The 22,751-nt window shown below is 53.5% G+C and overlaps 1 protein-coding gene across 4 annotated transcripts in view; it reads left to right on the forward strand.

The window, feature by feature from the left end:
* PLCG2 (phospholipase C gamma 2) overlaps nt 1-22,751 on the forward strand; it is a 160,971-nt gene that overhangs the window by 100,667 nt on the left and 37,553 nt on the right. For all 4 annotated transcript variants that reach the window (XM_049622502.1, XM_049622504.1, XM_049622503.1 and 1 more), the window contains exons 16-26: nt 193-282; nt 870-1,045; nt 2,389-2,589; nt 3,565-3,684; nt 8,326-8,506; nt 9,889-9,960; nt 12,227-12,336; nt 16,136-16,232; nt 17,598-17,664; nt 18,763-18,920; nt 22,266-22,368. In XM_049622502.1, coding sequence (XP_049478459.1) covers nt 193-282; nt 870-1,045; nt 2,389-2,589; nt 3,565-3,684; nt 8,326-8,506; nt 9,889-9,960; nt 12,227-12,336; nt 16,136-16,232; nt 17,598-17,664; nt 18,763-18,920; nt 22,266-22,368 — 1,375 coding nt within the window. The remainder of the gene's footprint in view (nt 1-192; nt 283-869; nt 1,046-2,388; nt 2,590-3,564; nt 3,685-8,325; nt 8,507-9,888; nt 9,961-12,226; nt 12,337-16,135; nt 16,233-17,597; nt 17,665-18,762; nt 18,921-22,265; nt 22,369-22,751) is intronic.

A 22,751-nucleotide genomic window follows, 5' to 3' on the forward strand; every position in this document is an offset into this window, starting at 1 on the left:
CTGAAAATGCCAAAGGAACCCCAAAATCAATAGATGTTTTAAAAGAAATGTCTCAAAGGGGATCGAATTCCATGAAACCACCACAAACGTCTATGAAAGTGGGAACGGCGCATCCCAGGGCAGGGGCTCTGGGCCCCAGAGTGGATGGGGCCAAGAATGAGGGTGAGAGCTAATGCTGGTTTTCCCTTCTAGAAATGGACCCGGCACTACTGTGCCATCGCTGATGCCAAGCTGTCGTTCAGCGATGACATTGAGCAGACTGCAGAGGAGGAGCTGCCCCAGGTAGGGGAGACCCCCTAACTGGTCTTCTCCCCTGGCCCACAGGCCTGGACATCCTCAGCCTAACCGGCTTCCTCTTTGGGTACCAAGGCTGCCTGGCTCTTCTCTGATTGGGTGGCTGGCCCAGGCTCTCAACCAATGAGGTTCAAGGGTTTTTCCTGCTCTCAGAAGGGCCTGATTGGCCTGTGTTCTTGGCAGGAGGATATTGGGATGTTCTGTCCAGCCCCACCCCCAGCCTGGTTCCTAGCTTCCCTGCCCTCTGTCCTTGGGCTGCTGGCCATCCTTGGTACTCCCAGGATGCAGCTCCCAGGGCATTATGGCTTTCAGATTTCTTGTGCAATAGAGTTGAAACCTGTACTGGGGTCCCCTTAGCCCATGTCTCAGGACTCCAGGCAGCCACCACCAGTGGTGACAAGAGAGGGAAGGCAATGAGAGTCATTTCCCCAGACCTCTTGGGCGGTGGGCAAGCTGATGCCAGCCTGTCTGCTTACCAGTCCCCTGAGTCAGCATGTGCAGAGGGACCAGTCTGGCCATGCCGGGGGTCTTTCGGGTCCAGATTTTCAGAAACTCCTCCTCCCTTTGTGGCCCAGGATATACCCCCCACGGAGCTGCATTTTGGGGAGGAGTGGTTCCACAAGAAGGTGGAGAAGAGAACAAATGCCGAGAAGCTGCTTCAGGAATACTGTGCCGAGACGGGGGGCAAAGATGGGACCTTCTTGGTGCGGGAGAGCAAGACCTTCCCCAACGACTACACCCTGTCCTTCTGGTAGGGGCATACCGCCTTCCCCTTGCAGCTGGCCAGACGGGGGGCCATGTGGGGAGCTGTGCGAGCTCAGGCAGGGCCTGGAAGCCCAGACGTCTCTTAGGGAGCTGTGCAGGGCAGGGGTGGGCCAAGGCAGGTGAGGCCCAAAAAACTTAGCAATCAAGATTAGTGGTATTTCGGGGCACCCGGTTGGCTCAGTCAGTGGAGAATGTGACTCTTGATCCCAGGGTTGTGAGTTCGAGCCCCACATCGGGCATAGAGATGATTTAAGAATAAAATCTTTTAAAAAAGATTAGTAGTATTTCAATGCAATATTTTTAAAAAATCTGAAGTAATGAAAAATCCGCAATGAACAAAATATCGTCAACATTTTAAGACACTTAAGATGATGTGGTCTCACTCACGCCACCCCCACCCACCCCAGTCCCGGTCCTAAAGCAGGTGGCTTTAGGCACATCACTCAGCCTCCTGGAGTCTCTGTTGCCTTGTCCCTAAAATAGAGACCTGAAAGGCGGTTTATGGTGCCATCATGAGCTTTCTCATTCACTCACTCACTACATTCATTCATTAACTCATTCACTGGAGTCTTGCTTCATGCTAGGTGCAGCCATCAGATAGACGGCAGGGTGGGGGGGTCCCTGTCCTGATGGAGATTAGAGTCTGGTTGGGGAGATGCACAATGAAAAAGGAATCGATGGTCTATAACTGTGATAACTGCAATGAGAAAAAGGCAAGATGTTACCAGAGTCTGTACAAGAGGGACCTGATGTAATGTTGGGCATGGGAGCAATCAGGGAAGACTTCCTGAAAGAAGGACTGTGTAAACGGAGACCCAAAGGGTACAGATGATTACAATGTACTGACAATAGTGATAGCTAACACCTGCACGCCAGGCGGCCTTCCAGGCACATTTTGTGCGTGAGCTTGTTCAGTCCTCGGGATGGCTCAGTGAGGACTGAGCATATAAGGAGGAGAATGTGGAGTCCCAGAGAGGACAAGGCTCTTGTTCAAGGTCACTTAGCACATAAGTGGCAGCATCAGGGTTTATACGTAGGCCATCTGGCTCCAGAGTGGGAGTCTTATAGGTAAAAGTGTTAGAGGAAGTAGGTAGAATGTTCTGGAATCCAGGCTAAAAGACCAGTCTGTGCTAAAGCCCAAGCATGTCCTAAGAGCACAGGGAGACTGAGTGGCCACATGTAGGGTCTACCCCTCAGTGTCCCTGGCCGCAGTTCTGGCCCTACCCCCCCGCACCCCCCCCCCCCCCCCCCCCGTGTTCGTTGCCGCCCAGGGTGCCGGAACGGCCAGTCGGTCTGGCCTCGGCCCTGAAGTTGTCCTTCTCCTTGCAGGCGGTCCGGCCGGGTCCAGCACTGCCGGATCCGCTCCGTCATGGAGGGCGGGACCATGAAGTACTTCCTGACTGACAACATCATGTTCACCAGCATCTATGACCTCATCCAGCACTACCGTGAGACGCACCTGCGCTGTGCCGAGTTCGAGCTCCGGCTCACCGACCCCGTGCCCAACCCCAACCCCCACGAGTCAAAGCCGTATGTGTGCTCAATGCTGTCGGGACAGCAGAGCTCAGGCGTCCACCCACAGGTTTAGTGGGTGCAGACACCCTTGCGGGTTATGTTCGCGCATCAGATTAGCCAGGCTTGTGGGTGTGCCGGGGCCCAAATTCCCACGAGGCCCCTCACCAGGGTGCCCGGGATCTCCCCGGGATGGCCACAGTTGCAGACCCCTACTCCACCTTACTTTTGCCCTGTTCTCTCCGTCCCTCTGCCTCTTTCCCTGCCTCCATACCACTATCTTCACAGTCCTGAGCTCTTGGACTTGGATTTTCAGAGGTGAATTTCGGCCCGGTGATAATCTTTTTGCTTGTCAAAGCTCATTCCCGTTCATTGTGAAAGTGAACAAGAAAAAAGTAATTGTAAAGATTTTCCCTTCATTTTTTTTTTTAATCTAGTAAAATGAATAGGAGTTATGCCTTCTGAAGGGCTAACCAATTTTGAAAACCAGAAAAATATTTTTAAGCAGAAGGCTGCTAAAATGTATGTTTCTGAGAAGCCTTGTAACTTACAGCCGCTTGCTTTCTTTGGTCTATATTCATATAGATTGCCTATTCAAATTGGCTTTTTCTTATCTTTAAAAGCATCCAAAGACCAACCAACCAGACAGACCTTTTGAAAACTCAATTCCCTGTGTTCTCTGCCTCCAATTTTCTGAGATTCTCTGCTGTGACTGATGCTGGCACTGAGTCAGGCCGATGGGGGGTGGGGGGCGAGGGGGTACAGTTCATTTATTCTCTCATGCTCCAAGCAGACCTCCGTTATGAGTGTTTTACCCAAGCTACATGTTGGTGGTCTTTGAAAAAATTGCTGTTTTGAGTGATGTGTTGGGGTGGGGAGGCCCACTGTGTAATTTCCGCCGTGTTTTCTGGGGCCGTATCCCAGGCCTCCTCACGGCTCATTGCGTCCTCCGCTGTGCGTGGCCCTCTCACTTGGTCCCTTCCTGTGCCACAGGTGGTACTATGATGGCCTGAGCCGCGGGGAAGCAGAGGACATGCTGATGAGAGTTCCCCGGGACGGGGCCTTCCTGATCCGGAGGCGGGAAGGTACCGACTCCTACGCCATCACCTTCAGGTGAGTGGGCGGGCTGCAGCCTTCTGGGAAGGACAGGAGCGGAGAGCGAAGGGGGTGCTGCGGCTGGCGGTTTACCTCCGCGTCCGCTCCCAGAGGGTCAGCGGGGAGGACAGCAGTGATAGCAAAAGCGGCCTGTGCTCACGGGAGCACGCAGCGTGCTGGCACAGGTCTGTGTTCTTGAGAGTAGCACGTGTTACATTAACTCACTTCATGTTCTGGCAGTTTGAGGACTTGGGTCGTTATTTTTCACAGGAGGACGCTGAGGCACAGAGAGGTGAATAAGTAACTTGCAGAAACGTGCAGGCAGGAAGGGCGGTGGAGCTGGGATCTGAACCCAGACAGCCCTGGCAGGCCCAGATCGGTGACGGTGTAGACAGGATTTCCTCCCATCTGCACTCGCCACCCAGCGCTGCCGGTGGAAAGGCCTTAGGGACCAAGCGTCCATAGGACGGTGGTTGTCGGCTTGAATTCCACCCCAAGACGCCGGATTCCTCCAATTTCCACCAGTGACAGCGTTGGGAGGGTTTCAGACCCATTTCATACTGTCCCTCCATCTCCCCTACCACGGTGTATTCTCAGCGTAGGGCCTAACTAACGTTCCAGACGCTGGGCTGCCATGAACACTTCCTCTGATTGAGTCTTTCGCTGTAGCCCATGAGGGGTAGGTCCCTGACTTCACATAAGAAAATGGGAGGCCCAGAGAGGTTGAGCAGCCGGTCTAGAGCCACACAGCCTAGTCCTGGGCCGAGGCAGAATTTCAGACTTGGGCCCCTCCATGTCCACAGCCTGCTGTTTTCGCTGTGAGGTCTGAAGCAAGAGGCTCGTGGCCCAAACTGGGCCTATGGATGTTTTTCTCAGCCTACACGGTTACGTGAAACACTGAGAAATTTCACTTGAAGATTTAGGTTCCTTCGTGTGAAAAGCGGGAGGCAGTGGTAGCTGTTGCCACGGGACGATGCTGGTTACCAGCTAGCTGCACGGAGGGGCCCTGGTGTGGCCAGGCTGCTCCTGTTCCTTCCATTCCTGTTGCCCTGGCCCCTGTGCCGCGGTTGCCCTGCCAGGCTGCCCCCTGGGCATTTGGAGCTGCCTCCTTCTCCCCTGTCACTGATGCCTTCTTGGGTGAGCGGATGGCGGTGGCAGTGGGGGTCATTATCGTGGCCATTTGCCGAGGATCCACCGCGTGCCAAGAATCTACCAGAGTCTGCTCTGGCCAGAGTGACTCTCCTATGCTTTGTGCCAACACAAAAAGTGGGGTTAATTGGCGACTAGTGGAGATGCTCGAGAGGCGAAGCTGGCTTCCAACAGGCCTGGGTCCACGTCTCCCCTGCAGTTCTTGGGATGCTATCTCTTGGCTTCACGTTGGTTGCCTGGACGGTGTCCAGCAGAAAAGACGAGTCCTGTGATGTATAAAGTCCCCCTGGCCCCTGCTTGAGCTGGGCATCATGGTTCTCTGATTGGGCACCTTCAAGCTGGCCCGGGGGGTGGGGGGCGGTTGGAGTCACTTCATTGGATGAAGGTGGGCTGGTGGTACCAGGGCGGTACCCTGAAAGCTGGAGTTTGGAACTTTTAGGGATTAGCACAGGTTCTGTGAGCACCTACTATGTGCCAGGCTGTGTGCGGGGCTGCAAGAATACAGAAGTGATAAAAACCGCGCGGTCCTTGCTCTCATGAGCCCAGCGGTCTGCGGCGAATGAGCGACCTCCTGTCGGTCACAAGCGTTTCTTTGTTTTGAGCGATTCCCTCTTATTTAGCATTGCCTTGCCAGTAGCCGTGGTCAGTGCGTGCTGGCTGAGTGAGCCGGTGATGAGGGCTTTGTGTCTCAAAGAGGAGAGGAAGGGAAGGCGGTTTCCATCATGCTGGAATGGTGAACGTCCCTGGTCTCCACCCACCGCGTGCCTGTGGGGGACGCTCCGTCACTGCAGTAGTCAAAAATGACCTCCCCCCACCGCCAGACTCTTCGAAACTCACTCTGATCAGGCTGTGGGGTGGGTGTCACTGTCCCTCACTGGCAAGTGTCGCCTGCAGCAGGAGAATCGGGCACAGAAACGCGTTGCTGTCGTACTGTGTGGTGAGTGCCACAGACGGTGGTCAGGCAGGTGGCCCAGGGCAAGCAGGAGCTCTTGGGGGACCAAAGGGGGATGTGCTCCATGCAGAGGGAGAACAGAGGGCTGGAGTAAATTTCCTTCCCTCTCCCCTCTGCCCAATATCTGCAGAATGCCTCTCCTGGGTCTGGTGCTGGTCTGAGCTCTGAGAACCCAGGCTGAACTTGGGGCTAGATCTCTACAGGAGAGGACGCGCGTCCTCACAGAGAGATGCGCTCTAGGTGTGATCGGGGCAGGTGCACCTCTGTGGGACATGGGAGCAGGGGCCTCTTGGCGGAGCTAAGACCTCAGGCCACGGTGACCCCTGGTTTGTAGCAACCAGGTGACTGGAAAGTGCCGTTCACACTCAGCCCTGTTCCTGTCTCCCTTTTTGATTCTTCTCTTGCTGGAGAAGCTCATTTTGACTTGACTTTGGTTATATTTTCCTAACCGTTCACTCATTGAGTACCCTCGGAGCGCTGGGCACATTGCAAAGGGCTCACCTGGGTTATCTGTCAGACGTGGTCCTGACACGCGCCGTGACACAGGAACCGTGGGTCCCCCAGCACCGTGGAGGACGAAACTGAGGTTCAGACAGGTTACCTGAGGAAGGAACCAGAACCTGACCCATACTCTTCACCTCAGCATCCTGGAGCCTTCCTGCCCTAGGGGGCTTTTGTAAAAAGTTAAAAAAAAATTTGTTCTTAATGCTTATTTTTGAGAAAGAGCACAAGCAGGGGAGGGGCAGAGCAAGAGAGGGACATAGAATCTGAGGCAGGCTCCAGGCTCTGAGCTGTCAGCCTAAAGCCCAACATGGGGCTCGAACCCACGTACCGTGAGATCATGACCTGAGCCAAAGTCAGACGCTTAATTGACTGACCCTCCCAGGCAACCCCAAAAGTTTAAAATTTTTTATTAAATAAATATATTCTTATTTATTTATTTATTTATGTTTTCATTTTATTTTTGAGATAGAAAACGAACAAGTGGGGGAGGGGCAGAGAGAGAGGGAGACAGAATCGGAAGCAGGCTCTGAGCTGTCAGCACAGAGCCTGTTGCAGGGCTCGAACTCACGCACTGTGAGATCATGACGTGAACTGAAGTCAGATGCTCAACCAACTGAGCCACCCAGGCGCTGCTATATAAATACATTCTCTAAAAAAAATTAAGGGGTGTCTGGGTGGCTCAGTTGGTTGAGTGTCTGACTTCAGCTCAGGTCATGCTCATGCAGTTCACAAGTTCAAGCCCCACATCGGGCCCTATGCTGACAGCTCAGAGCCTGAAGCGTGCTTCAGATTCTGTGTCCCTCTCTCGCTCTGCCCCTCCCCTACTTGCACTCTTTCTCAAAAATAAATATTAAAAAAAATAATAAAAAATTAAGATATTGCAGTGAAGGCTAAACCCCCTGTGGTCCTTCTCATCTGGGTCCTTGTCCTGTAAGAAAACACACTTTCTTAACTGTTATTATGTGTGGACTTCAAAAAAAAATTTCCTCCATGGACACGTACCTATGGAAAATACATCGTATTCCCTTCCATTTTTAAAAAATACAGATAGGATCATAGTATAGCTTCATCTTGCAACTTTTTAATAAAATACTCCTGCAACTATTCTGCCACTGAGGCAGAAGTCTTAGAGCATTTTTTTTTTTTTACAAGACTTACTGAATTAGTGGCTTCACAGGATGTGTTTTTTTAAAACAATGAAAACATAAGGTGCAAAATCTTAAAAGATAAGTAGCTCGCCCATAGTAGTTAATGCCTTTAGAACGTTTTGACAAGATGCTTTGGGCTGTAAAGTTGAGATCAGAACTTATTTTCCTAAAGGCTTCTGTTCTTGCTGATAAAAGCTGGTAAGACCGAAGATTGTTGTCCATTTTGGATTTTTCTGACCTCATGTTTCAACTGGGTGAGGCGATAAAAGACTTGTTTTCCTTTTGGGGAAAAACAAAACAAAACAAAACACCTCATCGTTCCAGTAGTTGGAGCACTGAAGATAAGGTTGAAGGATTTGGGCCTCAAATCCCAGAGTTCTAGAGTAGAGATCAGCAAACATTTCCTGTAAAGGACGAGAGGATTTTAGGCCCTGTGAGCCGCGTGGTCGCTACCCCAGCTCCTGTCAGCTCGGCCACTGTAGAGTGAAAACAGCCCCAGGCCGTATGTAAACGGATGAACGGGGGGCCGTGTTTCAATAAAACTTTATTTACAAAAGTGAGGGCAGCAGTGGGGCAGGTGGGTGTGGTATGTGGGCCAGATTTGGCCTTGGGGCCATTGTTTGCTAACCCTGCTCTAGACACCAGGACCTTCCCAAAGTCAAGTCCTGTAATTGGGGAGGAGGGGGCAGACGAGAGGAACTAGCAGTATTTCTTGTGAGGCACAGGTTCTTCTTGTGTTTCTCTTTTGAAAAGATCCGTGTGCTTCACAGGACTGCCGCACCCCGTTTATTTCTCTGGTTCCCTGAGGATGGACAGGCAGGTTGTTGCTGGTTAGCAGGGCCGCGTAACAATTGTCTGGTGTTGTGGATTTCGGCGCCTCAGCTCCCTGCCATCTTCCCTCTCCAGGGCCAGGGGCAAAGTAAAGCATTGCCGCATCCATCGGGACGGCCGGCACTTTGTGCTGGGGACCTCTGCCTACTTCGAGAGCCTCGTCGAGCTGGTCAGTTACTACGAGAAGCACGCGCTGTACCGGAAGATGCGGCTGCGCTATCCCGTGACGCCTGAGCTGCTGGAGCGCTACAATATGGTAGGCGCCCAACTCCCCCGTGATGTGGCGCCGTGTCTATTCAGCAGACCCTTGTCGAGCGCTTCTCACGTGTCTAGGAACCGCCCTAGGTCCTGGGGACAGAGACCCTGCCCTCATGCTGCGTACGGTCTAGTGGGGCGGGAACCAGATAATAAGGGAGACGAAGAAGACACATCACGTATCAGGTGGCCGCCAGTGCTGTAGAGAAAAACTGGGCAGGTGGAGAAGTGGATACAGAGTGACGGGGAAGGCGCTGCGGTGCGAAGAGGGTGCTCTGGAAAGAGGTCATTGAGAAGGAGTCATTTGAGCAGATGCCAGAGTTGGTGAAGGAGTGAGCCGTGCCGCTATGGGAAGGACCTGTGCGAGTGCAAAGGTCCTGAGGTGAGGGCGTGACTGGAGGCACAGAGAAGCAGCCAGTGTGGCCGGAAGTGAGTGAGCCAGAGTGGGACGAGAATTAAGGAAGGATGGGGCTTATGGGGGACTGCATGGTGTGGGGCTGGGTTGGCCCCTGTGAGACACCGGCTTTTGTTCTGAGTGGAGAACGGACCTGATCAGAAGACCATGTCTCTGTTCTTGTCACGTGGATTCAGTAATGTATTGAGGAGAGATTTAGGATACAGCCACCACGAGCCAGGACTGGTCCAAGCTACTGGGAGTGTGGGGAACAAAAGTCTGCCTCGGGAGATTTAGGTTCAGGACAGGCCTGCAGGCACGTGAAGAAAATGTCCCCGGCAGCGTGGATTGCAGTGAGGCAGATACAGTGAGGTTGGGTGCTGCTTTGGGTTGAGCCGGAGAGCTCAGAAAAGGTCTCCTTGAGAGGCTTAAAACAGGAGCCCAACCCTGACAGGGAGTGATTGGGCCATGGGGAGCTACGGAGGAAGCCAGTTCCAGGTCGAGGGAGCAGCCACGGCACAAGCCCTGGGGTGACCCTGAGGGACAGTGACCGACATCAGAGGGCAGGCAGGGTCTCCAGGGTGTGCTGGTGAATGTGACCTGTCGGGGTTCATGGCATTTGCCAGTTTCCATCATCTAAATGGTTCCACAGGGGCCGGTCTACAGCTGCCGACTCAGAACGTGGGTCAGGGAGACGTGGACGCCAGGCTCTTGTGGGCCGTGAGGTAGTGGCAGCACGCCTCCGGGTCCCAGGGTTTGTGTTTTCACAAAGGAGTGTAGGGCCTGGCACACGGTAGGCCGGCCTAGGGCCCTCTCTCATGCGGGGGGCAAGTTTCCAAGTTCGGGCTTCTCACCATCTCTGCCAGGAGGCAGGAGTTAACTGTGAGGTTTCAACCCTTGTGCCAGAGAGCTGCCTGGAACCCGTGTTCTGTGTCGGGCTGCCCCAGGACCTTGGATGCTTCCATTTGTTCTGCTCTGTTCTTTTCCAGGAACGAGATATCAACTCCCTCTATGACGTCAGCAGGATGTATGTGGACCCCAGTGAAATCAACCCGTCCATGGTATGGAGCCAGCCTTGTAATTCACACCATTACCGGGTCCCTGGCATGGCATGGGGTCCCCTCCCAGCTACAACAGGGCAAGGGAACATTTGGGCAAACTTGGCTTCCCCTCCCCACCCCTTTTTTTTTGAGAAGAAATGATGATTGACAACGTGAAATCTAGTTTCCGGGAAGAGGTTAATAGAATTCTACCCAAACGCAACCGCGCCTTGCTAAAATTATGAGGTTTGATGAACCACCTTTGGGCCAAACAGCTTCTAATTAAAAATCTTTCAAATGTTGCTTGCTCACTGACTGAGCCCGTGGTGTTTATGAATTCCGTTTGGTTCACCGACCCCTTTGCAGCGTGCACGTTATCTCCTGTTCCCACCCTGGCTGCTGTGTGATTTCACTCGGTGTAGGGGGGAGGGGGGGGCGGGTTTTTACTCTTGGCCCTCAGCCCCTCCTCGTTCTGGTTCCATCTCACATAGAGTTTGAGCCGCAGAGGAAGAATGATGGCGAATTTTCTTTCGGGGCAGGGGTGGATATGGCACGCAGTTCATGTCTTGCTAAGGAAAGGGCCCTAAGGATGGGCTCTGTAGAAATCCAGAGACGAACTTCTTTTCTTTCTTTTTTTTTTTTTAATTTATAATCCTTGGCCAATGCAAATCCTTTTCAGCAAGAAATGAAGGCTTGGAAGGATGTGGACACATGGGCTGTGTGTGAAATTATTAGAGGACTTTTATCGGGAAGAAGGCTTTGGTAATAAGAATGACATGACCTTGTGTCAGCCAGGTGTCAGGGGATGGTGGGGACTGTGGTAAACTGAGGAACTCACACCCCATCTCGAAGGCAGCTGTGCCCGTTGGCGCTTGATGGCTGCCTTTCCAGAGAGCAGGCCAGCTTTTCTGATTTCTCAAGGCACACCAATCATCCAGGTGCTTGATGTGAATTTGCCCCATTTTTAAATTTTAACCCAAGTTGCAGAGAAAATCATCCTATAAGTGAGGCAAGTAAAACACGACTGTGGCTGCACTTGATCGCTGACTGCCAGACTATGGCGAGCGCCTCAAAAGAAAATTACCGCTGTTATTATGATGGAAAACGGTTGAACAATTAAAAAAAAAACCCACTCTGAAGATGAGGAAAATAATTAGCCCTGGTCTCACCCTCCTAACCCGGTCGCTGTCTGCATTCCTGGGTCTCTGCCTGCATGGAGATGTATTTTACAGTCCCCACCACCCACACTTGCCATTTCTATTCGGCTCTGTTCACTTGCTGCTCGTCCTGTGTGGATTTCTCCTTTGCTGATTTGCCTCGTGACTATTCTGGCTCAAACTGGTAGGCCAGGTAATTGAGGTAAAATACATGGCTTGCGGTTTTGACTTAAAAAAAAAAAAGAATGGGTTTTTAATGCTGCAGAATGTTCTGGGTGGCTGTGCCGGTTTAGCTATGCCCCCTCAGTGGCCGTGTACATCATCTCTAGTGTTTGTCCTTCTAGTTAACACTAAAAGGAACGTCACCTGTGAGGCTTTGGGCATCTCTTTGCATCGTTTCCTTGGGAGGAGTTCTTGGAACTGGAAAGACTATATCAGTCGTAATAGGGGACGCGTCTGGCTGGATGGTCACATATCAAGCCTTGTTCTAAGCACTTGACAGCCCATTAATCCCATGCATCGGGTACAGTTTCTGTGCCCTCAGCATAGCTAGCAAGGTACAGAGCTGGAACGTGGCCCCGGGTGGTCTGGCTCAGGGGCATTTGCTCTTAGTCATTTTGTTGTGCCGTCTGCCAACCTGGTCACCTGATGGACAGCTTATTTCTCTCGTTTGTGGGGGGCCTGCCATGAGGCCTCCTCCTGCCCTCTGTCAGTCTGGAGACTGGCTCCTCGTGGAAGCCACTCTATGGCACCTCCCTTTGCCACTGGCTGCACCTTACAGCCTTGGAGCCTGGCAGTGGCCTGGGAGGTTGATGGGGGAAAATGTGTCCTTACGTCCGCCTAGAACCCACATTGCTTCTTACAGAAGACCAGCATGAACTATGGTCACAGCTGATTTATTTCTGAGCTCAGCCACTTAGCCGCTGGTTGACCTTGGGGGGCCGGTCCTCATCCACACTCCCTGGTGACTTTGGGAGCTCCTTGGCAATGCATTACTAGCTCTTTGCCAGCAGATGGTGCTGTAACCTTGGACTGAAGCTCCCTGTTCCCTAAAGAGCAGAACCAACGCAGACCCCTCTCTCTGCTTGTGTCGTCCAGCCTGACCTTCTCCTTCTTGTTTTCCCTCAAAGCCTCAGAGGACCGTCAAAGCTCTGTATGACTACAAAGCCAAGCGAAACGATGAGCTGAGCTTCTGCCGTGGGGCCCTCATTCACAACGTCTCCAAGGAGCCCTGGGGCTGGTAAGACTGAGGGGGGCTGGGCTGCTTGCTGGATGAACTTGACTTGTCCCTTCTTGCCAGTGAGACTCGGGTCCCGGCTGAGCTCTGACGCCCTTTCTCTGCTGTTCCGGGCTGGCTTTGACTCTTGTACCCTCCCTGGGAAGGTGGTTTGATACATGCTGTATTCAGAAAAGCAGATAAACCACCATATTTCCCATCATATTAAATATTATTTTAGTTATAACAGCAGCGGCCACTTACCGAGCCCTTCCTCTGTGTCACCTGCTTTCATACATGGTCTCACCAGATTCTCATTACAACCCTCAGAGTTGACTGTGGGTCTCCCCACTTTACAGAGATGGCAAATGAGGCTTTCCAAGGTTGTACAGCTATTAAATAGCGCAGGTCCTTCCCACGACACGAGCCTATGTATTCTTCTAAGTTCAGATTCTTCCGCTGATGCTTAGTCCTGTGCAGCGGCCCTACCCCCGACTGAAGCAGGGACGTTTTTAGGTCACAGATACCTGGGTATGCTGGGGCTCAATGACCTTTTCTCTCTTTTCACCTGGGGCAAAAATCGAAAAAAGTTGTGCTGCCCATCCATGAGTCCCTGGACCGGTGTTTTTGCAGGACTATTTTTCCCTTTAAGCGGTAAGAACTTGTCTGTAACCACGAGCACCCCCAGGGACTCAATTCACAAGCGCAGCATCCTTTTGTCCCGCAAGATAGCTGGACCTGATGGAGAAATCTGAACAGCAGCTTGATAGGAGTGCCTCTTTATGTCAGGAACCATCGTAAGCGCTTCATCTGAAATAACTCCTATAAACCCACACAGTGGCCCTGAGAGGTTCTGGTGTTACCCCTGCATCGTACACGTGAGGAAACTGTGAGGCACAGATAAGTACAGTAACTTGTCCAGGGCCGCACAGCAGGCTGAGATCTGAAGCCAGGCCTTCTGATTCCAGAGCCCCTACTCCTGACTTGACTCAGGTACTAAGTTCAGGGGTTTTCAAAGTTGTTTTCATGTTGTTGTTTTGTTTTGCTTTTTGAGAATGCCCTCCTTTTAATTTTTTTTATTTTTGAGAGAGAGAGGGAGACACAGAATCTGAAACAGGCTCCAGGCTCTGAGCTGTCAGAACAGAACCCGCCCGACACGGGGCTCAAATTCACAAATCACATGCTCATGACCTGAGCCAAAGTCTGATGCTTAACCGACTGAGCCACCCAGGAGCCTCGAGATGCCCTCTTTCTAATCCAAATCTTCCCTGGATCCCCAGCGTCAAAAAAAGGTTAACAACAGAGTGATCTGCTGAAGCTGGGGTTGGGGCTCAGCTCTCCCGTGTGGCCTCCCCACGGAGACCCTGGAGCTCCTCTGTGAGGCTCCCAGCCGCAGCTTGCCAGCCATGTTGTGTACCCGCCTCTCCCTGAGGGGCACAGCCAGAACCCGGGTCTCCCCTGCGTCCACGATGCCCCTTTCTGCACCCTGCCTCTGTTGAGGTTCCCGTTCCATTTGTGTGGGTGACTTGGACCAAGTAGCAGGTAGACCCCAGGTGACCTCTTTAAATCACACACTTTTCCACGCATGGCACAGCCCTCCTGCCTTTGCACACGTCCGAGGTGGGGTGCTTATCATTTCCAGGGCTCCTGAGGTGAACTGAGGTGCTGGTGTAAGTGGCATTGGTGAGGGGCCGTGGGTCAACTTTGTCTGGTGGCAATGGCACCACCTAGTGGGGTGTTGTCACTGTGCCACTCTCCCATGCATCCTCCCAGCCTAGTTCCAAAATGGTGGGGGTTTTGTCCAAACTGGGATGCCTTTGAGAATGAAGGGAGTGGGATTGTTAATAATGACCCCTGGGGGGTGCCTGGCTGGCTCAGCTGATTAAGCATCCCACTCTTGATTTCAGCTCAGGTCATGATCTCACGGTTTGCAACATCGAGCCCCATGTTGGGCTCTGTGCTGGAAGTGTGGAGCCTGCTTGGGATGGTCTCTCTCTTAAAATAAATAATTTTTTAGAAAGCTTTTTTTTTTTAAACAATTGTACCTCGACCACAGGTATGGCCTGCCTAGTTTGGGGCAAACAGTATTTTCAGTCACCCTGAATACAGCCAGTGTTTGCCTGAAACGGGTCTGGAGAAATGGAGGTGAGGTGGGTGTGTGGCAAACCTGTATTTCTGCCAGGCCATGGGACGATCGGTCCTCCCTCTGCTTGGATTCAGGTCCACATTTACTAAGATGGAGAAAGGTCTCACATAGTGGGGAAGACAGAGACAGAAGTTATATGAAAGGTGCACACTGCCTCCACAGCTGTGGGGACAGATGCCATGGAGCACAGAGGCAGAACACTCAGCCTAGGTGGCAGTCAGGGAAGGCTCCCTGGAAGAGGCGTTCCTGAGCTGAGTCTTAAACGGTTAGTAGGCACAAGCTGGATACGAAGGGCGTGGACTGAGGCATGGAAGCTAGGCGGCATGGCAGGGACAGAAGGGTGGAGGTGACAGGTGGTCTGGGATGAGGGTCAAGTTTGAGTCACAGACAGGAGTCAAGGTCCGAGAGTGCCTGCGGTCAGGTGAAAGAGTCTGGGCTTGATTCGGAAGACTTTGGCAGCTGTGGGTGTGGTGAGGTCAGAGATGGGTTCTGGAAAGAGCCTCCTGGCTGCAGAGTGTGCCTACAGGAGGACACTTGGAGGGAGTAGCCCTGCGTGCCTAGGCACTGCTTCGGGGGAGAATCTTGGAGGTGACCACAGTTTGGAGGAGTTGAGACGCATGCAGAGATCGGTTATGTTCCTTGTTATCAGTGCCGTCAGAGGAGGCAAGAAGGTTGGGGGGGGGCGGTATTTTAGCTGAGTAACAAGAACGTTATTTGAGCACTTACTGTATACTGGATGCTGTTAAAACTGCTGAGTATGTGCTTAGCCCTGTGGTTCCAATAAAATCCTCTGAGGGGAGGGGGCAGCTGGGTGGCTCAGTGGGTTAAGCGCCCGACTTCGGCTCAGGTCACCATCTCAAGGTTTGTGAGTTGGAGCCCCACGTCGGGCTCTGTGCTGACAGCTCGGAGCCTGGAGCTGCTTCGGGTTCTGTGTCTCCCCCTCCCCTCTCTCTCTCTCAAAAATAAATAAACCTTTAAAAAACATATATGAGGGGCGCCTGTGTGGCTCAGTTGATTGAGTGCCCGACTTCGGCTCAGGTCACGATCTCACTGTCTGTGAGTTCGAGCCCCGCGTCGGGCTCTGTGCTGACAGCTCGGAGCCTGGAGCCTGCTTCGGATTCTGTGTCTCCCTCCCTCTCTGCCCCTCCCCTGCTCATGTTCTCTCTCTCTGTCTCTCAAAAGTAAACATAAAAAAAAAAATGCTCTGAGGGAGGCCTTGGATTATCCCCATTTTACAGATGGAGAGTCTGGGGCACAGAGCACCTATGTAGTTGGCGGTGGAGCCGGAATGTGATGCCAGCCTGTAGGGCTCCAGAACCTTCCTTACCCCGTCCTTATCCCTAAGTTCACAGCCCTCCCTGAAGTGGGGTTGGGAACGCTCTAGACTTGAGCTTTTGTCCCAGATGGCCTCTGACGTCCACGTAAAGCACTGAAACTTCTGGTGTCTTTGACCAAACGTTAGAATTCTGTTGTAGGGAGGGCGCTGACCCTGTGCTCACTTACTGCTGATTTAAAAAAAGCCGATGACCCCTTTGAAATGCTGTGTTGTCACAGATAATGACCACGGCCTCTGGTCACTTGGCCACCTGCTGCCTCTCCCCAGCCGGCAGCTGGGATCTGACCACCAGTGATTAACTCTGCCCCACGAAGGCCCTCTGATGCCCTGTTTTTCTCCAGGTGGAAAGGAGACTATGGGACCAGGATCCAGCAATACTTTCCATCCAACTACGTTGAGGACATTTCAACAGTCGATGTGGAAGAACTGGAAAAGCAGGTGAGTCTGGACTGTCACACAGGGACCCCTGCGGACCCAGCTTCTCAGCAATCTGGGGAGCCGTCTCCGTGGGTTCCCGTCACACATGCTGCTGTGTGGTCCCGGTGGAGCACCGGAACAGGGACGACGGGGTGACAGGGAAGTCGGGATTGTCCCCTGAGTTGTTGGGGGTGAAAGTCACTGTGACAAGCCTGTCATGTTTTAATCAGGTTGTGCCGGGCTGGAAGGCTTTGCATATGCAGGACAGGTCCCTCCGGAGTGAAAATGGCCAAACGGGGAATTTGTCCTTTGCTTAAAGCAGCTTGCAAATGAAACACATTTAGTTTGGCCGCCAGACATTCGGGACGTGCTTGGTGTGAGTAAGCAGGTGGGCTTGAGTGGCAGTGAATTGAGGCCCTCGTGGTGACACTGCCAACCTGGTGTCTGTCCCCCAGCCTCCTCTTGCCCCGAAGGCCTAAAGAACATCCGCCGTCAGGTGACAACACTGGGCCGAGGACGGACTTGTCGTAATGAGCACCTTAAGGCCTTTCCAAGCCCAAGGAACTTCCTCAGGGAGTTGGGGCAATCTGGGAGGGCTGCACAGAGTAATGTGCGTTTGAGTGTTAGAGGTCCAGTTGGAGATCAGGAGCAGGACCGGCAGAAGGGAAACCGGGCAGGAGGCACAGCCTCACGGAAGGTGTGGTGGTGGGAACGTGGCTGTGTCCGGCACGCCGGGCCTGTGGCAGGGACGTGACCCCTCACCGCGTCTGTCCCGTGTGGCCCTTACCCCCCAGTCGGCCTTGGCCTGGTGGGGTGGGGGCGGGCCTTACAAGCAGGGGGCAGATGCAGGTCTGCTAGCTGTCCTGAGACCCAGACGTTCTCTGTCGCATGTGGACCCCGGGATCCAGCGAAGGTGTGGTGGGAGGGGGAGCTGGAAGGCTGGCCGGGGCCTGGACAGCCCTTCAGACAGATCTCAGAGTGCGGCCATTGCTCCCCGAGGACCTGAGAAGCCACAGAGGGCTCTCGAGCTGGGCTCCGGGAGGCTGGACGGTCCCCTTTCACAGCCACGTCTGAACGGGCGTCTAGGACGTTGTCTTGGAACCAGACCCAGCGCGATGCTTCCAGACCCGTTCCGGAATTCAGACGGCTTGTTTTTACAGATTGGAAAATGAACCGGCGGACCTGCTGGCACCCGCTCACGGCTGGGTCCCCGTCAGCAGCATGCTTCATTATTTAGCGCTCTCCCCACGGGTGGATCCTGTAATGAAAATGCATTTTAAACAGTTCTGCAGGCGGTGTCTCTGCTAAACGGTGCGCTTTGGAAACTGGTTGTCTTTTTATTATTCCCGTTAAGACTAACTTGAGTTATGTCTTGTTTCCTCACAGATTATTGAAGACAATCCCTTAGGGTCTCTTTGCAGGGGAATACTGGATCTCAACACCTATAACGTCGGTACGTGCACACACGGTCTTAGCGTGGATCGCCACCCGAGTCCCCCACGGCCCCGCCTCGGAAGAGCCCCAGGCGGGGAGGCGGCTGCAGTCCATCCAGTCGTTAGCTGGGCACAGGACACGGAGTCTGTGTTCCTACTCCCAGAGGAGGAGCCCACGCCCGTCACTGACCGTGGGACCCGGCTGAGGTCCTGCGGCCAGCTAAGAGATGAGGCGGGGCAGGGCCCTCACCTACACTGCCGTTAGGCCATCTGCCTTACGTTTGCAGAGCACAGGGGGACGGCCCCGGGTTTACCCAGAGGGAGCTTGGAGCCGGGTCTGCTTTGAGCCTCAGCTCTGCCATCACCAGCTCTGTGCCCCTCTGTGCATTACTTCCCCATCAATGCCTCTCTGTCCTCTCCTGCCACATACATAGAAGAGTGATACCCCCAAAAGGGTGGGATGAGGATTAAGAGACGGCACATGTTATGTGCTTTAGGATGTTACCTGGCACAGAAGACCTCAGACATCTCAGCCAGTGGGGTTGCTGAGCAGATAATTTCTCCTCTCATGGCTTTAATTTTCTTTCTAGAAAATACTTTCTCTGCAGAGAGCGTCTATCGCATGCCTGTCTGCTAGCTTCTGGTGGCTCCTGGAGATCTTTGGCACCCCTTGGCTTGTGGCTGCACCATTCCAATGTCTGCCTCTGTCTTCAGGGGCCGTCTTTCCTGTGTCTGTGTCTCAATTTTCCCTCTCCTACCTCTGGTAAGGACGTTAGTTGTTGTATTTAGAAATCCTAACTCCAGAGTGGTTTCCTCTCAGGATCCTTAAGTACATCTGCGAAGATCCTTTATTTCCAAGTCAGGTCACATTTGCAGGTACGGGGGCTCAGGGTGCAGACAGAACTCCTGGGAGAACGCTGCTCGGCCTGCTGTGTATCCCAGGCCGTGATGTAGGTAGAGAGGCCAGACCCCGCCCGCCCTAAGGCAGATGCCCCGGTCCACGCTGACCACGGCTGGGGCAGTGGCGCTTTGGCTGGGCTCGTGAGAGAGGCGGCTTGGGCCACGTGCCGTCTGGCCTTCAGGGAGGCTGCTCAAGACTTCGTTATTCTCTCCCAAAGTGAAAGCCCCGCAGGGGAAAAACCAGAAGGCGTTCGTGTTCATCCTGGAGCCCAAGAAGCAAGGCGACCCTCCGGTGGAGTTTGCCACAGACAGGGTCGAGGAGCTCTTTGAGTGGTTTCAGAGCATCCGGGAGATCACCTGGAAGATGGACACCAAGGTAGGTGCTTGGCTCATCTGGGCTCCCTCTGCGGAGGCGGGGTCGGGTCTTCCTTTTGAAGGGAAAACTTGCGGCCGGGGTGGGGGTTTGGGCCATAGGAGTGCCCACCATCATGGAGGGGAAAGGGCCATTGGTGGTCTCCGGGCAAGCTGGGTCTAGTTCGAACCCTCAGCAGGCTGGGTGTGTGTGGAGCTGTAACTCGATATTTGGGGCCTGGCTGGCCCTATCTGAATGAGAAAGTATGGTGTTCCTCATTTTGAATGTTCTCTTGTTTGTCAATACTGTTCGGCACAGCCTGGATCCTCCCCCATAGGAGGCATTTCCTGAGCTCAGGCCCCTGGACCCATAGTGGCCCCTTGTGCTCAACAAGACCCCCTTCTGTTCCTCTGCAAGTTTGTTTTCATAGGAGGCATTTCCTGAGCTCAGGCCCCTGGACCCATAGTGGCCCCTTGTGCTCAACACGACCCCCTTCTGTCCCTCTGCAAGTTTGTGTTCTTGTGGAGGAACCTGGGCTCCAGATGGAAGTGGACCTTTCAGCGTTTATCATAACTGGAGCCCTCTTGTTAGGCTGGAGGTGTTTTGAGAAGGGCCATGTTCTGAGTGAGAACAGGAGGTTGAGAATTAGGCAGGGCTGCACCCACATTTCTCTAGGCTTTAGTTTTCTTATCTGTCAGATGAGCCCAGTCCCTAAGTCACAAGATGAGGGAGGGATGAAATGAGATGATGCATGAAGAGCAGTGGGTCCCGGGGTTGACATACTGCAGAGCTCAGGGAACAGTCCTTCAGCATCACTCTGTCCTACCACGAAGACATGGGACACTTGCTGTATCTTGGAGGATGGACCAAGTACCATCCATTCTTTCTTGTGGCCACAGACCTGGGAAGAAATTGTAGGGTTTCCCACGTGCCCAGTTGTTTCTAAGGCAGATACTGACCCAAAGGACCGATTTCTAAGCTTTGCCAGGACTCTGTGGGTCCCTGTGATGCCTGGTTACAGTTGATGAGTCTCCTTCTCCCATGTACTGGGAGCGTCACCCCCCTAGTGGCCCGGTCTTTCCTTGTGCTCGAGTCTAGTCAGGGACTAGAGGCTTGTCACCCCATCACCAGGCACTTGGGATGAGCCCCGAGCTTGTGGCCAACACGGCTGCTCCTGCTTTTGTTGCTGGGGGGCGTCCCTTCTGCCCTCCGGTGCCTCTGATGTGGCACAGGGGGGCATCATGATCCTGGGGTTCATTTGGAAGATGAGTTCTTCTGATCTTGTACAGCTGTCCCCCATCCTGGGTAAATGGTGGTCATCGTGATCGTATGGCACCGTTAGTATGTGATGTTGGTGTCCTGAGCATCTTCTAGTATTTGGGTTCCTTCCCACCCCGAGCCTGGCCAGGAGTGGAGAAAACACTAGCGGGAGACGGTGAGCAGCTGTGCCCTGCAGACCTCAGGCCCCCGAGTCACCTACGGCACGGATCCTGGCCCTCTCCCCTGCTTTTAGTGGAGAAAAATGCAGAGTTACTCGAAGGCTCTCTGTCCTCACATGAAGGTTTCTGAAATCAAGCCTGGCTCTTCAAGGCTCCTGTTCTCTGCATTTGATCTACATTCCTCCTTAATTGGATTTTACGTCTGCTAATTCTCATTATTATGTGGGAAGGTTAAGAAAACAGCAGTCAGCAGAAACCACTGCAGCCCTCCCTTCTCCCCAGCTGCTCAGCTCACTGTCGGGGGCTCCTCGCCCCAGCCCTACGGTCATGTCTGTCCCTGACACCCTGCTCAGGGCTCTGCGATTTCACGGTGGATGGCAAAAGACCGGGCACGGACTAGGGAAGCTGTGCCTTCAGGTTCTTGGAGAGCCCAGTGGGTGCAGCCTACAGGTCTGGAGAGTAATTGTTACACAATTTTGATGCAGCAATGGGTCTTTCGTCTTGAAGGGACATCATTTTCTGCTGAGGTTGGGAAAAAGTGACACCCATGGCTTGTCATCGCTCTGTGCTTTGTGAGGCAGTTTCTGTAATTCGAGACAGGCGTGGCATGCCTCACCCACCCTTGTCTGATGCGATTCTGTGGTCACTGGGGAGGCGGGGCTGGGGGGCACTCTGGTCGCACTGGTTGTTTCCCACACCCCTGGTGGGGTGCAAAGGGTTCTTTGCTTAGGTCTCAGTACTCTAGAAGGGGATTCCTCTGGTTAGCCTCCTTTTATTGTTGTGGAAACTGAGGCACAGAGAGACTATACAATGTGCTCAGTGGCCATGGCCAGTCAACGGAGGGCCAACTTGTGAACCAGTGTCTGGTTCCAGTTCCTGCTGTTACACCAGGTGCTTTTCAGCCTCTCACCACATCACCCCTGGTCACCTGAATACTTGCTACCCACACATGTGTCTGTGGGGACAGGGGTGGGCACTGCTGGTGAATGGCACCATCCCTGTCCTCATCCTGGCTGGAGTTATCCAGGAAGACTTCCCGGAGCAGGCATGCTTGAGGTGGAGTGTGGAAGGAGAGATCTCATGGAGTGGCAGAGGAAGGATGGGGGGAGGTACAGGGTGAGGAACAGGCGGTCCATGCTGTGGTTCAGAGGGACTGGGGAGGTGAACTCTGGGGCCCTTTAAAAAAGATGACAGAGAAGGGACGCGGTGAGGCCCGGTGCATAAGCATTTGGTCTTGTCACCGCCCCGCCGTGCAGGCCACTCAACCTCTGTATACTTCGGTTTCTTTGCAAAATGGACACCACTCCCCCTCTTGGGGCAGATGGAGGTTACCTTCAGCAACTGCCCTCCTGCACTTAGCGTGCGATGCCCGAAGCTGAGTGGCCCCAGTTTTTGCCTGCATGTAATTTTCTCTCAAGGCTCCCCCTTTGTCAGTGCAAGAAAGGGTCAGAATTTGGTGCGACGGGAGAGAGTTGGCTGGTGTGGGGGGAGGCAGGCACTCATCCTTGTGCACGTGGAGACGGATTGGACAGTGCGGCCTCCAGGGGGACAATGGCACGGGGAGGGGCACATGGCAGGGACGAGGGTGTGAGGACAGCAAGTTCTAAGCAGGATGTGCTGCGCCCATGAGAACACGGGCTTGGAGAGCTTTGCTGGGGTGGCTTTAGGGGAATGGATGGGGCAGGAGCCTGAGAGCAGAGGGTGGAGGAGAGTGCCGACAAAAGGGAGCCCCCCTCCCACCCCGTCCTGTGCCCAGAGACTGAGCTGGACCCCAATCCTGGGTGGAAACAACTTGGGAACGTTGGAGGGCAGGGCAAAGGAAAGCATCCAACTGTACTAAAGATCTGAGTGTGGAGGGGCACCCGGGAGGACAAGGGGGGCCAGGGCCATGGGGAAGCTTCCGGCTGACGCCAGGGGCTGGCTCCGACAGGAGAACAACATGAAGTACTGGGAGAAGAACCAGTCCATCGCCATCGAGCTCTCGGACCTGGTAGTCTACTGCAAGCCGACCAGCAAGACCAAGGACAATTTAGGTACTGTCTCCTCTGACCCTCCCTTCTCCCTTGGCTGAACACCCTGGTTTCCTTTTTAAGTCAGGTGCTGTCAGAAGACAAAGTGAGAGAGGTTCATTGCTCCTTCTCACGTGCTCTCAGAGCATGCAGCCAAAACAGGTCCTTCGGGTACCTTCAGGAGGAAATTCGGATACCTTCAGGAGGAAAACCCTCTCTGAGGGTGGATTCGTCTCCCACTGTTGGTCTGATAAGTTAGGACAGATTTGGTGGTTAAAAGCAACACCTGTTTGTTAACTCACAGTCCTGGAGATCAGAGGTCCAACATCAGCGTCAACTGGGCTGAAGTCCAGGTGCCAGCAGGGCCCTGTTCGTCCAGAAGTTCAAGGGGAGAATCCAGGACTTGC

Source organism: Panthera uncia (assembly GCF_023721935.1).
Source record: "Panthera uncia isolate 11264 chromosome E2 unlocalized genomic scaffold, Puncia_PCG_1.0 HiC_scaffold_20, whole genome shotgun sequence".
Lineage (NCBI taxonomy): Eukaryota > Metazoa > Chordata > Mammalia > Carnivora > Felidae > Panthera > Panthera uncia.